Raw genomic sequence first — 17,926 nt, 5'->3', positions numbered from 1 at the left:
ACATTTTGTTGGCATGTCACAATCATATACTTTAAGGCTTGTTGATGTTTTCTAGAACAGACACAAGAAGAATTTTTTTCAATCTACCTATGTTGCTGAAACCTTTGATTATTAAAACAATTTACTTTCCACCTTTAATGCCATTTACTTTTTGCACTTTGTTCATCTTATGTGCTAAAACTACACAGCAGTTTCTTTGAATCTCACGAGACAGCTCAATGCTGTTGTATATGGTTTCAACCCCCTCAGGAAACTGGATTTGTTCAAAATACACTGGGTAAAATCCTGTTCCCACTTCAGTCAATGGCAAATCTCCAGTTAACTTAAAAGAAGTGAATGGACAAAATCCTGGCCACATTTTTAAATCCATGACATCATTTTCTGGTGTAGTTAGGATTCGTAATTCCCTTTAAAAAACAACTACATATTGGGCCTAAATTAAGTGCATTTCACCCTCTATGAAATGTGTCCTTTTAAGATACAAGTCTTGAATAGAAGGAATTAAGACTCCTCAAAATGCCATCAGACATTTTTATAATTATATCTTTCCTGAACACACTCAAGTTGAATGAGCCGGTTTGTGCCTGCAGTTGACAAAGTTATTCTCACATAGCATTACTAACAGCTACTGATAAGCAAATGGCTAGGGAGCTTGTCCTAGCCTGGACAGTCAGAATGAGGCATGTGGTTGACTGTATAATGGTTTCATCTGAAGTGTGGATTCAACAGTGGCCATACTGGTCACAAATAGGCATGGAAACATTGCCTGTAGGTCACATGCTGAGATCTGCCAGAGCAGCAGCTTGCAATGCAGGATGTGCTGCCCTGATAATATGCAGATATGCAATCACTTTTTCTATTCTCTTTTGAAAATACCAGATTTGAGTCTTTACAGCATTTTAAAAAAATCTCCTGCAGTTTCAAGCTTTTTAGTGCTCCAGCCTTAGGCAAGAGGTTATTTCTAACATTGGAAATAAATATAAAACGAGAAGATCTCTATAATGCCTGCCAGGTGAACATCTTTTAAACAACAGTATTCACTTGGAAGGCCAAGAAATAAGGTAACATCAACAAAACCTCAGGGAATTATTTAAAGTAATAGGACCTTTTCCCTTCATGGTCACTCTACCAAAGCAATAATGAGCTGTAATTAATATTTATTTTATACTTATACAATATTTCCTTTTCTATATTAGATGGATAAAAAGAAACATATTAGCATCATATGACTATCACTCAGTTATCCAAGAACTATCAAGATTCGGTGCTATTGAATCCGTGACACCTTCTGGAAGACAAACAGCTGTAGTTATATTCAAAGACATCATTTCAGCATGTAAAGCAATGAATGCTTTCCCAGCCAATGACCCAGGCAGAAGGATCCAATGTGTTTGGCATCACAAATTCATGTCTGAATACAGAATGTCAGGCCACAGAAAGATAAAACTTACAAGTTAACAACATTTTTATTAAATTGTTTCTATACAATAATTAATACAGTAATAATCAACATCAATAAAAAGGCACAACTAGGATTTACCCCCCCCCAAATGAGTATTCACTTATTAAAATCCTTTCAATGAGGATAAACAGATGAGCTCCAGGAGTTTGATCTTCACCAACAATAAAAATTACAGTTTTGATTTCTTCCCAAAGAAGCTCATAATAGCATTCATGCATTCGTCAGATAACCACCTTTCCCTGAGGAGTTCACACTCTTGACAGTTAACTGCATGCAGCTTCTCCTTTTCCACACCTCGTATTAACTGCTTTGACAGAGCCAAGGACTGGGAGAAGAAAAAACAAAACAAAAGCTCACAATTTGGGATGCATACATAGTACAAGTTATGTTATTCTACACATTCCCTCAGCTCAGCATTCTGAAAAGTAGCATGTGAGAAGCACTCAATATGCAATATCTAACCTGAACTGTATTCCAGTTAGATTTTTAATTTAATTTGGCATTTTACACAGGGGCCTCTGCTTTAACTGCTGCTAAGACTACTTAGTAGGGTGTGGTTTCAGGAGGAACAATACATCCATCCAGTCAATGCCCAGAATGTGTGTGGACAGACAAGTGTGAATTGGGAATTTGTTAGACTACCTGCAGCTCCAAATATAAATTGAGTTTTTATAAACTGCTAGTATGAGAGTGTCTATTATGAGACCAGCTCATTATGTTTTTCTACACATTTCCAAGCAGTCAGAAAAGAGATGGACTATGGATGTAGGTTATTTTCTTTTCGGGAGAGAAATGTGTGTGCAGAGATTCAGGATTTTTTTTCTGTAGGTAGTTTGTTGGTTTGTGTAGTAATCCACTTTTGAAGGTGCTGAAGGTACCACTCCTAGGTAAGTCAGTAAAATGAATATCCCGCATGACAGCAATTGTAGCAAACTTGTAACTATTAAATAAATAAAAAAAGCTGTTGAAACCAGTATCTCTGTAAACCCTGCAGGAATTAGCATCCAAGGCAAATGCACATAATTTTCAAGCTCATTTAACAGCTCATTTCTTAAAGGTACTTGAATGAAAAGTGATGAGCCATAAATGCAAGTGCATCTTGCCAACTTCAACCAGGATAGCCTCTGGGACAGAGGCAACTGTGACATTAATTCCTGGAGGGAAAACCATAGGGAACAACCAAGCTTGAGAAGAACACTTAGGTTGAGGTTTGTTATTTTTTCAATTACCAATAAAGCCAAACCCCAAAATGGTAAGTTTGGACTCTATATAGTACCCTGTTATAATGTCTGCTCATAAGAGAGCGGGAACTCTCTCTTGTTACAGGCTGCATATACACAATTTTTAAATACTAACGTTTTTGGGGAGATTTGCATAAGCTTTAAGTCTTATCCAAACTTCCTTTTCAAAAGTCCAGTCAGGGAAAACCTCAGTCACAAGTCCCTGGGCATATGCTTCCCCTGCAGTCAACTTCTTGTTAAAAAGAAGCATCTCGTTTGCCTACATGAAAGAAAACAAAAGGCTGTCAATCTAATAAAACACAAGAATTAAGAAACTAAAACGAAAAATAGAGAAACATAAACCTCCAGTTTACAATGCTCCTTTTCATAGTAGAAAAGGAAACTTAAATGTTGCCCGTTAATTTCTGTTCTCTGAAAAGGGTTTGGCCACAGGTATGCACTGAGGGACTGCATCCTAGAGCATTGTGGGTAGCTGTACAGCTGTCAGAGAATCTGGCACAGGAAGGGCCGTCCCCTCTAAGATCACCCCAGATTAGCTAATGTCAAAACTAATTGTTACTTACTCAGCTATTCTAAATTCTCCAGAACAGGGACTGGCACTCTGTAAATTGCTAAAGAGATAATCCTGGTCTTCCTAGTGACTATAAAGCACCCATTTCCCTATGTACTGTACAAAATCGTCATAATTTATATTGAGAAATGTTGTTAACATAAAGGCGCAATATATACCTGATATAGCTATTTAAAACTGCCAGAACTATCACTGTGGCATACCTAAATAACAGCTATTGGGAATTATGCAACTATAATAGGAAGATAAGATCTGCTCTATTTTGATTGTGTGCATTTAAGCCTTTTTATTGGATTTTTTTTATTCCTACTGCAGGCTCAGAAGAGAGAAATGCATGAGTCTGTGGATAGGAGACTAACAAATAACTCAGCCATTAACAGGTAGTAGAGAAAGGTTCTGGAATTTGTGAAAAAGCTTCCTAACAAAACTGAGGAAAGACTGAATATATAGTTTTCCCAAAGGTTCAGCAGGAGTACCTACAACTATTGCTCCCTGCCTGACAGAGGTGCTCAGCTGAGGGGTGCTTTTTAGTGCAATATCCTTCCTGACAACTTTACAACTGCCCTGGCACTGCTGGAGGAAAGATGCAAGCCCTCAGTGAAAGCTGAGACACATGATTTGGGGGGAAAGGGGAGAGAGAGAAAGGTTGCATACCTTTGGCTGTGGATTTTTTTCTTTAGTTTTGATATTCAGTTTTCTCTTTATTTCAGTGCCCATGATGCTACTATTTGACTACTTTCCTCATGTTTAAAAAAATGAAAGTTTTATTAAGCAGAGTGCAAACCACAATGGGAGTGGGCTCCATTTAAACGACTCTCCCACAGTCACCCTTCTCACTCATGTAGCTGGATGGCACTACTGAGGAAAACTGGAGTTCAGTTAACCTAGGCAGAAAGCACCGAATTAAAGTACAGACTTGTGTTCTCTTACCTTGGATAAGCCCATTATCTTTGGAAACATGTAAGAAGAACATCCTTCTGGACTCTGGCCGAGTTCACTAAATGGGGTGTGAAACGTGGCCTATTAAAGAGTAAATCCAACTTTAAAGTGAGGAATCAAACATTAAATTTGTCATTTTAAATAGAAGAAAAATACTAGAGTCTAGTTTTTATGTTAAAGTCTTGACTACAATGGAGTTGCACCAGAGATTAATTTGATCCATTACCTTTACAGGCTTTAAAACACAATTTAGTAACATGGGTGTTCACCCACACCAATCCTGAAGGGGTTAAAGGTAGGTTAGATGGGCCAACTAACCACATAGGCTGCACCTAAAGGGAAACTAGGGATCAATAAAGCTTAATTAAGGATGAAGCTCACCTGGGCAGGAACAGGTGGGGGCGCTTATAAAGCTAAGAAGCTGAGAACAGAAGGGGGAGAGGGGACAAGGGGAAATTGCGTGTAATCAATCACTTTCTGAGGGAAGGGAGGTTTGTCAGATTACAGAGTCCAGCAAGAAGCCAAAGGGGGAAGCAGTCATAGGGAGAAGAGGAAGCTTAGATGGGGGCAAACCCAGAGGTACCAGAGGATAGAATGAGGGAGTAGGACAGAGCCTAGGGAAGTAGTAACCAGGGCTGGGAGCAAGTAGATCATAGTGCAGAGCACAGGGTCCCTGGGCTGGCACCTGGAGTCATAGGTGCTGGAACTAGGGGTGCTACTGCAACCCCTGGCTTGAAGTGGTTTCCATTACATACAGGGTTTATAGTTTGGTTCAGTGGCTCTCAGCACCCCCACTATACAAATTGTGCCAGCGCCCCCGCCTGCAGTAGAGGGCAGGCCCGGGTTCCCCATCAGCCACTGGGAAAGAGGCACAGTCTTGGACATAGAACAGGGGACTGCCTGGAACTGCAGAGACACAGCTTGTTCAGAGAGACACAGACAGACCTCTGCAAGGGGAGAACGAAAGTGACACCACCTAATAAGGAATCAATAATGGTATAACAAGCTCATTTACAGGAGACCCAAGGCAGGAACCAAGAGTTACAAAGGGCCCAATTCTGGCAGTGAATTTTATGCACAGAGTGCTTGCAGGACTGGACCCTAAATTTGACTACTGAAAGCCTTTCGGAAAAAAAACCACCCCTAACTAATACGTATGTGCAGCACTTTTCCATATAGAATATTTACATACCTTTCCCCCAGAAGTTAAATAGTGTAAATAGCATAAAGACATGCAAAAATATCACTTCTGAACACAACAGTTCTTAATTTACAGCAATACAGATACGTTGTCTGTAAAGGATCATGGCGGGTTTTTTTTGTTTTGTTTTTTAAACATTGTAAGACTTTTTTCTCCCCACTTAAATTCTATTACACACTTGCTTCAGAGCTGAAACCTTGAACAATTTAATAAAGAAGTTATGGCAAAAGTGCACAATGTGATGTCACACAGAACCCTAAACTAGCTCCAAGTTAAAACTCATTTACAGGGTAAAAAAAATTGAACTGCTGGATTTCACTGAGTATCTCCTATTTTAAAAACATAAATGTACATGCAAATTGAGTATGAATCTCAAATTTCTGCCAAGTTTCCAATACCGCCCTCATTGTAATAAAAGGCTGGGCACCTCTACTCTATTACAAACAGTTATACGGTGAGACAATTAAATAAGGTTTCATTTAAAAAAGACATACTATATACTAATTTGTGCATGTAATATATCGAATCTTAGAATAAAGAACTACTATCCAACAGATTGGCAGAAAAAAGTTTGATTGATATAAATGCTGAAGCAACAATCTGAGACTGGTACCCATTAAGAATTACTTTTTTAGCTCAGGAGGTAATAGGTTGTCTTAAAACAAAACAAAAAAAACGTAGAGTTTTTATATCTTCGGTTTTCCTCAAATACGATGTGGATTCATTTCTCTTCCAAAACTTCTTTTCTGAGTATGGACCTTCTGTACCATTAGATAATGGCAATAAATATGGCAGCCATGTAAATTTGAGTGAACATCTCTCTCATTTTATTAGCATGGAGTATCGCATTCAGTTTAAAATTTATCTTCTACTCACACCAAACTTGGACACAGCTTCGAGCACCATTATAGGACTCAGTTTTTGTACAATATCAAATGTGAAATGGTAACAATACATCATTTGTTCTATTTAATGTTTACCAGATTTTTGTTGGGGAAGTTCAGCAAAGGAATCTGGCAATTCAGGGTTTGCTGCCACAGCTTCCTTGGCACAGAGAACAGTAACCCAAATAAACCAGACAAAACCATAAAATTCTCCGTTCCACACAAGATGTTTAAGGGTATAGCACAGAAATAATCTCTCGTTTGAGGAATGAGAAAATGGGCCTCAAGACCAGAGAGAATATTAATTCTGTAGAAGCGGTAAAGAATAATTTACAACAAATGAATGACAGATGCTTCCTATTTTGTGAAGTAACAATCTATATTGCGTATGTATTTGGATTTTATGTCAAGCTTTAGCATAGCTCTTTGTATAGTAAATTTGGTAATCTCAGCCATCTCTGATCTGACTAAAGAAAAGCTGTCATGAGGTTTTAAATTATACATTTGGTAAAGTTAGTTTATTGTATTCCGATTCTCTAATGGCATTGGTTATAGTGGGTTAAAAATAGTCTAATTGTTAAACTCATTAAAAGCATAATTTCACATCATCTACCCTTTACTGTGCCAACATGTAATGACTTTTTTCTTCAATAGAGCTCATATCGAGTCTCATTGTTCTTGGTGGCGGTGTTCAAATTACAGGCCATATCTACATGAGAGAAATATCATGGGTGTAAGAACATCAGTTTAGTTACACTAGCGCAAACCCCTACTGTAGATGGGCTGCACTGATGCAAAGCTAACCTTAGTAAATTTCATTCCCACAAATGTCTAGTGTAGACAGGGATTTACAAACACTGATTGAAATCAGCCATGCAATTTACGTACCCTGTCGGTAGCATACACAATGTCAAAGAGTCCAAGAAGAGTTACAGAGATTCCAACAGCTGGACCATTCACCACTGCAATCAATGGCTTAGGGAAATCAATAAAATGCTTGACAAAGTTCCTGGAGAGGGGAAGGAGCAGAATTTGTCAGGATGACACATTAACTTTTGATGGGGAAGACCAGTCTTTTGCAAAACTTAAGACTAGTTACATAGTCTATGTTTGTGTAATGCTGTACTATGAAATGTATGGTTTCCATCTTTCCCAATGTCCATTAACAAAGAACACAAAATCTATGTTAAATACCTACACTGCCTCTCCAGCTAGGATTCACAGGACATGTTCAGTGCTAGTTTATTAAAAGGTGAACTGCAAATCAAATTATGAAAATGCCATCCATTCCCTTCAGAAACAGGTAATAGAGAAAAAACAGGTAATAGACAAGCTAAGACGGACAGGAAGCACATCATTGTTTAATAACTCACATTTCTGCCCATACACCCCATTTCCATTCTTGAGATATTCATCCCTTCTTCAGCTGTTTAGCTTCTATTCTGCCATGATGACCCAGCATGCTCCAGGAGCCTCACTTGTCGATACAGGGTCATGTAAGGGTGTTCTATTGTATTCTACACAATTATTTTATATCCTGAAGGGTACAACACATGTTCATTTTGGGATATCAGCAGCATAATGAATACAAGGGCACCACAAGAGTAAGAGGGAGAAGGCCTGACAGAAATTGAAAAAAAAAACAAACAGGTGAAATTTTAGGTATTGTGCTGAATCCCCTACTTAGCATGATTAATGGGGGGCATTTACCACATACTGAGGTAAAAGAAGTTTACAAAATAGATCTGGGTCTTGTTATCTCTTGGGGGGAAAACTGAGGTCCACAGGCCACTTGCCTAAGTGAGGAAACAGTCCTGCAGCCCTTCACTTGCGGTTTATCTTTAAATATTGGATAGAAAGCAGCAGGTACCTACCTACTTTAGGGTTTTCTAGTGTGCATTACTGTAGTATCTGATGCTTCAGTCAGGAATCCAAAGCAAGAATATTTCCCAAGTTTCCGTCCAGGGCCGGCTCCAGGCACCAGCTCAGCAAGCAGGTGCTTGGGGCGGCCAAGTGGAAGGGGCGGCACGTCGGGCTTTTCGGCCGCAATCCGGCGGCGGGTCCCTCGGTCCCTCTCGGAGGGAAGGACCTGCCGCCGAATTGCCGCTGAAGAAGAAAGCGGCGTGGTGGAGCTGCCGCCGATCGCGGCTCCACTCCCCCCCCCCCCGCCGCTTGGTGCCACAAGTGCCACAAGTACTCCTGTTCTTTTTGCGGATACAGACTAACACGGCTGCTACTCTGAAACCAGTCTTAAGGTAGATTGGGAGATAATACAGTGCAGTAAGATGCAGGACAAATATAGGGCAGGTATGTGGGATGACACTGTGGCTGGAATATATCTTAGAACAGGCAGAAACTGATATATATTTTAAGCAAAAAGAGGATTAGGAGATCTTTTACCTTCACCATTGCTTCTGTGTGCTTATAAATTTGAGACGGAAACAGGGCCGGCTCCAGGGTTTTTGAGAAAAAAAACTTTTGAAGTGATAATCAAGATGGCTCAGTACAGACAGTTTGATAAGAAGCAAGTGTGAAAATACTTACAAGGGGAGATAGATTCAATGTTTGTAATGGCTCAGCCATTCCCAGTCTTTATTTAATCCTGTGTTGATTGTGTCTAGTTTGCATATCAATTCCAGCTCAGCAGTCTCTCGTTGGAGTCTGTTTTTGAAGTTTTTCTGTTTTAAGATAGCCGCCCGCAGGTCTGTCATAGAATGGCCAGACAGGTTAAAGTGTTCTCCCACTGGTTTTTGAGTATTATGATTCCTGATGTCAGATTTGTGTCCATTAATTCTTTTGCGTAGAGACTGTCCGGTTTGGCCAATGTACATGGCAGAGGGGCATTGCTGGCACATGATGGCATATATCACACTGGTAGATGTGCAGGTGAACGAGCCCCTGATGGTATGGCTGATGTGACTAGGCCCTATGATGATGTCACTTGAATAGATATGTGGACAGAGTTGGCATCGGGCTTTGTTACAAGGATAGGTTCCTGGGTCAGTGTTTTTGTTCAGTGATGTGTGGTTGCTGGTGAGTATTTGCTTTAGGTTGGGGGGTTGTCTGTAAGCGAGGACAGGTCTGTCTCCCAAGATCTGTGAGAGTAAAGGATCATCTTTCAGGATAGGTTGTAGATCTCTGATGATGCGCTGGAGAGGTTTTAGTTGGGGGCTGAAGGTGACAGCTAGTGGTGTTCTGTTATTTTCTTTGTTGGCCCTGTCTTGTAGGAGGTGACTTCTGGGTACTCGTCTGGCTCTGTCAATCTGTTTTTTCACTTCAGCAGGTGGGTATTGTAGTTTTAAGAATGCTTGATAGAGATCTTGTAGGTGCTTGTCTCTATCTGAGGGATTGGAGCAAATGCGGTTATATCTTAGAGCTTGGCTGTAGACAATGGATCGTGTGGTGTGTCCTGGATGGAAGCTAGAGGCATGTAGGTAAGTGTAGCGGTCAGTAGGTATTTAATCAACACAGGATTAAATAAAGACTGGGAATGGCTGAGCCATTACAAACATTGAATCTATCTCCCCTTGTAAGTATTTTCACACTTGCTTCTTATCAAACTGTCTGTACTGAGCCATCTTGATTATCACTTCAAAAGTTTTTTTTCTCTTACTTAATTGGCCTCTCAGAGTTGGTAAGACAACTCCCACCTGTTCATGCTCTCTGTATGGGTGTGTATATATATCTCCTCAATATATGTTTCACTCTATATGCATCCGAAGAAGTGGGTTGTAGCCCACGAAAGCTTATGCTCTAATAAATTTGTTAGTCTCTAAGGTGCCACAAGTACTCCTGTTCTTTTTACCTTAAGACTGTAAACTGTAATTTTTTACTGTTCAGCGTATAGGGAAAAAGTATGGTCTTGTAGTGAAGGCACAAGACTGGGACTCAAGAGATGTGTTCAGTTCCAGGCCTAGTCTACACTAGAAAAAGTTTGCTGGTATAGCTACATGAGCAAACCCTCCTCATAGAGATGTAGCTTATATCAGCAAAAGAGTGCTCTTGCTGATATAGCTTCTACCGGTCTCCTCAACAAAATAAGCTATATTGTAAAACTGCATCTACACTAGAGCTTTTGCCAGTACAGAAATGTCATTTTAAAAAATAAAAATCCCACAGTCATCCCTAACTGACATTACTATACTGGCAAAGGTTTCTAATGTAGACCTGCCTCATTTCCTAATCTGTAAAATGTGGTTAATACTTCCTTTCTCCCACTCTTGTTTATGTACATTGTAAACTCTTTGAGACTGAGATCTCTCTTACTATGTGTATGTACTACACAGCCCTACTCTTGGGTGGAGCCTGTAAGCCTGAGTTAAGTCAAGTAAATAATATCCTACCCTTTACAGTAGTGTATGCACATACAATATAAAAAAAAAATTCTTACTCGAGTAATACTGCACCATCTTTTGCCATCTTCTCTATTCCATCGGATGGGATATTGGTAAAGTTATTCAGGTCATTTCCACTACAGTAATAATCCCCATTTCCTGCAGACAATATAAAGACAAAAAATTCTGAATAGGCAAAATAAAGAAACTGAAGCTTTCTTCTCATGTTTAGAAGAGAAAACTTAACTTTAGACATTTAGGTTAAGTAATTAAGAAGTCGCTTCAAAGCATAAACAATTCCTTGTTAAAGGATATCTTCAACCTAAAAATATTAGTTCTGATATTTTTAACCTATTATTGTTACCAGTAATGCCTAGGAGCAGTGAAAATGAAAGTTAGGGGTAAAAATATTCAGTTTACTTTTTGCAACTGATCACGCTTTTTGAATAGCCAGTTTCACTGTTTCCACTGCATAGTAAGTCAGCTTCCCCTGTCTGTATGGGTCTCACACAGCAACAAAGGAGAGAAAATACATTTAAAAACAAATATGAAAATACAATTATAGATTTTTCCTCTCCCCTCAAAACTGACAGGGGAATCTAAATTACTTAACTAAAAAACTAACAAAACCCTAAATTTCATGTTGTGTCCCTTTAAAACAAACAAACAAAAAAGACAGTAATCTACAGTGAAGACTACAAAGACTAGCATCTTACAATACAAGGCTATTGAGGACACAATTTTCACACAGGAAGGGTGTGGTTAAAAGTTACAACACATTGACTGGATGATTCTTTCCTGTTTCTAGAACATACTATATTCTATCATGATGGCTGATGGCTCCAATCCTGTAAACACTTAAACACATTCATAACTCTGTGCCCAAGTAGTCCTTTTAAGTAATCAGTGGCATAAAGGTATGTACGTAAGTATTTGCAGGATTGAGCCCCCGCCAGTTGTTCTGGTTCTCCGAGAATACCACCCAGATTCCACAGTGATGGGTGGCCTATAAATGCCAACAAGAACTACCTTTCTTCCTGCTTTAAGGGTAGTACGAGCAAAGTTACTAGTATTGGTACAAACCCCAGTATCTTGAATGTGTGTTGAAAAAGCAAATTTTAAAGATGGACATGACACACTCAGGGCTCACAGACCATATAAGAGAAGTTAAGATTTTTTAACTGATCACTAGAAAACATACTAGTGTCATTTTTCTATTAGCTTATCAAGAACAGTTATTTCTACTCTGTTGATACATAACCAAACTGTGACTACCACAGAGAATTAAAAAAAAAAAAAAAAAACCAAACCCCAAGAGCAACACCCCCATGCTGGAGATGCGGTACGCAAATTGTACAAATATATCAAAATTGATATTTTCCAGTATCTTTCACAACTTAGCATCTCAGAAGGATATTCAGAGGCAGAAGGAAGTGCAAATCTTATAACATTATCTTGAAAGGATTCTGCTGAGACACTTTGGAAAAAAATTCATCATGCAATTAATCACGCTGTTAAACAATAATAGAATACCATTTATTTAAATAGTTTTGGATATTTTCTACATTTTTAAATATACTGATTTCAATTACAACACAGAATACAAAGTGTACAGTGCTCACTTAATATTTATTTTTTATTACAAATATTTCCACTGTAAAAAACAAAAGTAATAGTATTTTTTAATTCACCAAATACAAGTACTGTAGTGCAATCTCTTTATCATGAAAGTTGAACTTACAAATGTAGAATTATGTACAAAAAATAACTGCATTCAAAAATTAAACAATGCAAAACTTTGGAGCCTGTAAGTACACTCAGTCCTACTTCTTGTTCAGCCAATTGCTCAAACAAGATTGCAGGAGATAATGCTGCCCGCTTCTTGCTTACAATACCACCTGAAAGTAAGAATGGGCATTCGCATGGCACTGTTGTAGCCAGCGTCATAAGATATTTATGTGCCAGATGCACTAAAGATTCATATATCCCTTCATGCTTCAACCACCATTCCAGAGGACACACATCCATGCTGATAACAGGTTTTGCTCAATAACCATCCCAAACAGTGCGGACTGATGCATGTTTCATCATCTGAGTCAGATGCCACCAGCAGAAGGTAGATTTTCTTTTTTGGTGGTTTGGGTTCTGTAGTTTCCGCATCGGAGTGTTGCTCTTTTAAGACTTCTGAAAGCATATTCCACACCTCGTCCCTCTCAGATTTTGGACGGTACTTCACATTCTTAAACCTTGGGTCAAGTGCCGTAGCTATCTTTAGAAATCTCACATTGGTACCTTCTTTGCGTTTTGTCAAATCTGCAGTGAAAGTGTTCTTAAAATGAACATGTGCTGGGTCCTCATCTGAGATTGCTATAACATGAAATATATGGCAGAAAGCCGGTAAAACAGAGCAGGGGACATACAATTCTCCCCCAAGAAGTTCGATCACAAATTTAATTAACACATTATTTTTTTAAGGAGCATCGTCAGCATGGAAGCATGTCCTCTGGAATGGTGGCCGAAGCATGCAGGGGCATACAAATGTTTAGCATATCTGACACGTAAATACCTTGCAATGCCAGCTACAAAAGTGCCATGCGAATGCCTGTTCTCATGCCTGTTCATCACTTTCAGGTGATGTTGTAAATAGGAATGGGCAGCATTATCTCCCATAAATGTAAACAAACTAGCGACTGGCTGAACAAGAAGTAGGACTGAGTGGACTTGTAGGCTCTAAAGTTTTACACTGTTTTGTTTTTTTGAATGCAGTTATGTAACAAAAACAAACTACATTTGTGAGTTGCACTTTCACCATAAAGAGACTGCACTATAGTACTTGTATGAGGTGAATTCAAAAATACTATTTCTTTTGTTTGCCATTTTTACAGTGCAAATATTTGTAATAAAAAATAATATAAAGTGAGCACTGTCTACTTTGTATACTGTGTTGTAATTGAAATCAATATATTTGAAAATGTAGGAAAACATTCAAAAACATCCAAAAATATTTAATAAATTTCAGTTGGCATTCTATTGTTTAACAGTGTGACTACAACTGTGATTAATCACGATTAATTTTTTAAATCACGATTAATTTTTTTGAGTTAATCGCGTGAGTTAACTGCGATTAATCAACAGCCCTAGGAAAAAAGAGGAAGGAAGTATTCTTATTTTAGTTTCCTTGTTTACACACAGTTCTGCCTTAGTCTGCTAATGGTTATCTAGTTCAATGGTGCACAAACTGGGAGTTCTCGGGGGGGGGGAGGCGTGAAGAAACTTCAGCCTTTTGCTCTTTTACTAAAATATACAAATATCACTTTTCACAGCAGACTTACTAGCACCCCATTGCCACCCTTACTTCTGTGCTGCTGGTGGCGGCAGCACACCAGTGATCTGTCAACATTATATTTAGGCATAAGGTAAAATTCATCTCTTCAAAAAAAGAAAAATAAATTTTGTTGAGAAGCCCGTGAAACGTGATACCTGTTATTACAGTTATGACTGAGTCATCCTTGGCAGCTTCTTCAAGTGCTTGAATAATTTCTCTATACATCTATGTAAAAGAAGGATTAAAAAAGAACATAAGAAAAAAAATGTGATGTCACAAAAGAAACCCCATTTCACAGTCTTTGAAATTAACCACAGTAGAGTCTTTCTGCAGTTTACAGTCTCAATTTAGGGTAGGATTTAGGTCAACACTAAGAGCTTTTGAAAAAATCAAAACCTTAAAAAGCTGTTCATGCTAGCAAGGTGGTTAGTTTTTGTACATCAACTCAAAGCTAAAGAACAGATTGAAATGGAAAACAAATGAGACAATGAATAGCAGCAGAAGAATTACATAAATTGTTTGAAAGAGCAGGGAAATGGAGGACACGCCAGAACTGGAGGGAAAATAAACGTCAGCGCTCTGCTTTTGAAAACACACCACTAAGGCATTATGCTGAGGAGACAAATACCAAGAAGAAGAGCAGCTGCTGCTTTAGGCTATGATTGGGCATTAGCAAAGTATATTCTTCGAAGTTACTTCACAAAAATGTAGCTGCTCAGCGTTTGTCCACGTGCATCACTATAGCGAACTGTGGGTCTCATCTACTCAGTGCTGAAGGTTTCGACTCCCATTGGCTTCAATGGGAGTAGAGGAAGTCAGCATCTCATAGGATTGGGCCCACAATATTTGAAAGACACTCCAAAAAGTTGTTATAAAACTTCACCACAACATGTCAGCAAAACCAGGCTTTTAACCTGATGTAAGAGAATATTTAACCCTAATGTCAATGTCTTTACCTGTGTGGTGATAGCATTTTTCTTCTCAGGGCGGTTTAGCATTATCTTAGTGATGTTGTCTGTGGTGGTAACCTGTAGGGTTTCATATCCATGTTTGCTGTCAGGAGTAGTATCTTTCACCTGGCTAGAAGACTCAGAAGAGACCAAACTTGACACAAGGTCAACATATTTCTGTCTGGCATTGTCCTGTGGTGAGGAAAACCCAAAAATATTATTAAACAATGCTGGAGTCCAGCTCAGTCTCCTCTGCTTAATGCAATAACGAACTGAAAATAGGATTTCCTTCTCAGTGTAAATCAAACTAGAAAAATCTGTTTAAATGGAAGTTATGTTCATCAAGGTGACCAAGATGTAAATAAGGACGTTTACTGAATGAACACTTTGTATGTTTTGTGTCTCATGAGAGCAATGGCAGAGGTTTTGATGGTGTTGAGCATTGCCAGTTTGAGGGGGAAAATATCTGTTTTGAAAATCCTTATGGTAGAATATGCTAAAGTCAAGGATTGTCACTTGGTTTTCCAGATTTGGGAGAAGAGGGCTCTCAAGGTATTCTATACTGAGACACACACTGGGACAGTCCTTCAGCAAAACAAAAATTTTATTTCAGAATGCAAATACTGATGGAAAATAAAATGCCAGAAAAGGAGGCTAACACACATTTTAAACAGTAAGCTACAGACATGAAAGAAAACTAAATATTTAGCTGAAACATAAAAAACAATCTGTTAACAGTGTAAAGATTAATAAGAATACTGTAAATTCTTGGGTGTCTCACAAATTATTATCCTGAATGAAATGCTGCCTTTGAACATTAGCATAACTGCTAGAGAATCTCCATTTCTCTATATTTGAACTTCAAGAATGGATTATTCTCTAGTAATATGAGTTGTTCAGCTCATTCTACAGGGTGTAGAGAGCCCATTTTAAAACAACCATCTACAAACACCCACACCCACATTTTGTAGCTCTTATAGTTTCATCAGAGAACTGCTTTTCTATATGCATCAGTCTTTTATTTTGATAAGATTGCCCAACAGATTTTTTTTAACATCCATATGTAAAATCTGATATCTCAAATCTTTACACTTGGTAATCCGAGTTCTTTTATGGAGAGATAAAAGTCTGTTCATTCTAGGGTGCAAGAACGACCCAGACTTGCTCTTCTCTCACTCTAACAGGTGTCTTGAGAATAAACATTTAATTACAAGTGGTAACCTTCCAAACAGAAAGATTTACCAATAACAATGATCAGGGCATAAGACTGGTCAGCTAGCTCAAAAAAAACAAACAAACAAAAAAACCACCTTCTCTCTTCCCTTTTCTCCTCCCACTTCCAAGTGATTTGGAAAACTTCTTCCTAATGATAGGTGGAGCTCAAAATTTTCAATTCACAGAAGTACTAAAATTTCTGGATGCTTATTGAAAGGCTTCTTGATCTAGAAATTGTACTGCAATCTCATGACAGACCCTCTATGTTTCTGGCAGAAACCAGTAAGTGTGGAGACGCAGGAAAAATTGAGGGGAGGGAAATTTAAACCAATGCGTTCCAAAATGGTTTCAGTTCAGTTCTAATTTTGCATTCACTGGTTTACCTCATCTTTATGCACCCATACCCAAGGTTAAAGTTTTTTGTTTTCCCCTGTAATTGCTGATCACAGTATTAGCACCCAAAGAGCAAGGAGCTGCATTCTTTACATTGATTTAGTCATTTGATCTCACAGAGAGCTACGAAAACATCACCACTGAACTTGGATTTCTCAGGGAAGAATAATTATCCAACATGTTCTTTATAAATTCAATTATATGTAATTTGGGGTCAATTTTTAAAATAATGTGAAAGCCCAGCCTCCCTTTTGGGCAGGATACATTAAATTGAAAAGATTTGAACCTACATTTTTAAGCCTATAAATGAATTGCTGTCACAAATCTTAGTACTTGCATCTTAACTACCTCTCTTGTGGCTGCAATTAGGTAAATAAACCGTAGGAGCACATTTTGCAAGCACAAATTGTGGCCAAAAAAGAAAGGCTACTCTGTTGAAAACTTGGCTCTTAAGTCTAATCAATGGCAAAAAAGTATATTAATATATGATATTAACATAGGTTGGTGGTATGTATGTTTGTTGAGCAAAATTCAAAGTCTGAAAACCAGGAAATGCAGAGTTAAGGTTGCACACACCACCTTAACTTTGCCCTCTTTCAGCAATGCCCCAGTTCGCCCCATTAACACATATACTTTTACTTTGCCAACCCCAGAGGCGCTGCAATGTACAAGCTCTTCACCTCCTCTTGCAACCCATTCACTCTCATCCTCAAGAATCCTTCAAACACTATTAAAAGATAGACAAGGGGGGAAAAGGGTCCTCCTCCTCCATTTTCCCTAACTCCCAAGGTCTCTCCCCTCCCCTACGAACCATCCCCATTTATCCCCCTCCCACGCTACACCCCAAAACCCCTCTCCCCTTATTCCACCACTCTCCTAATGTCCATCTCTTCCCAGGAAACATTCACACATTTAATTTTCCCCCACAAAGACTGATTACATTCCCCCAAAATAAAATTGCCATCCAGGAGTCACAAATTGTAGCAGCCTCCAGCCACTCCGTCATAATCCTTTTGTCTTAAGTTAATCACACACCCCTACCTATCCTTAGTTATGTTAACTGAAGGATGTTCACAGCCATCAATCCCAACGAGGTCTGTGATTCATCTAGTCAGTAGTATCGCTCAGGGCACATCTACACCACAAAAATTAAGTTGACCTAACTTATGTCAGCATAGTCATGCAGTAATTACATCGCTTGTGTGTGTCTACACTTTGCTCATGTCAGCGGTATGCTTTTTCGCCAGGAGTACTTCACCGACTGAACTGTCAGTGTGGGGCATTGTGGGATGGCTTTTGAAAGCCAGCAACAGTCAATGTAAGCAACGCAGCACGTACACTGACACTGTGCCGACCTAACTACATTGACACTGACTCTGCATCTCTCATGGAGGTAGAGTTATTAAGTCGA

At 38.8% G+C, this 17,926-nt stretch overlaps 1 protein-coding gene across 1 annotated transcript in view; it reads right to left on the bottom strand.

Moving 5' to 3' along the window:
* Positions 1 to 1,445: 1,445 nt before the first annotated feature.
* ECI2 (enoyl-CoA delta isomerase 2) overlaps positions 1,446 to 17,926 on the bottom strand; it is a 63,626-nt gene continuing 47,145 nt past the window's right edge. Inside the window, exons 4-10 of the mRNA XM_065399000.1 lie at positions 14,914 to 15,099; positions 14,113 to 14,182; positions 10,689 to 10,791; positions 7,187 to 7,307; positions 4,205 to 4,294; positions 2,819 to 2,962; positions 1,446 to 1,787 (exon numbers count right to left, since the gene is read on the bottom strand). Coding sequence (XP_065255072.1) covers positions 1,632 to 1,787; positions 2,819 to 2,962; positions 4,205 to 4,294; positions 7,187 to 7,307; positions 10,689 to 10,791; positions 14,113 to 14,182; positions 14,914 to 15,099 — 870 coding nt within the window. The 3' untranslated portion in view covers positions 1,446 to 1,631. The remainder of the gene's footprint in view (positions 1,788 to 2,818; positions 2,963 to 4,204; positions 4,295 to 7,186; positions 7,308 to 10,688; positions 10,792 to 14,112; positions 14,183 to 14,913; positions 15,100 to 17,926) is intronic.

This window comes from Emys orbicularis, chromosome 2, assembly GCF_028017835.1.
Source record: "Emys orbicularis isolate rEmyOrb1 chromosome 2, rEmyOrb1.hap1, whole genome shotgun sequence".
In the NCBI taxonomy this organism is placed as follows: Eukaryota; Metazoa; Chordata; order Testudines; family Emydidae; genus Emys; species Emys orbicularis.
The sequence above is the reverse complement of the archived record's forward strand: the minus strand, read 5'-3'. Positions and strand labels throughout refer to the sequence as shown.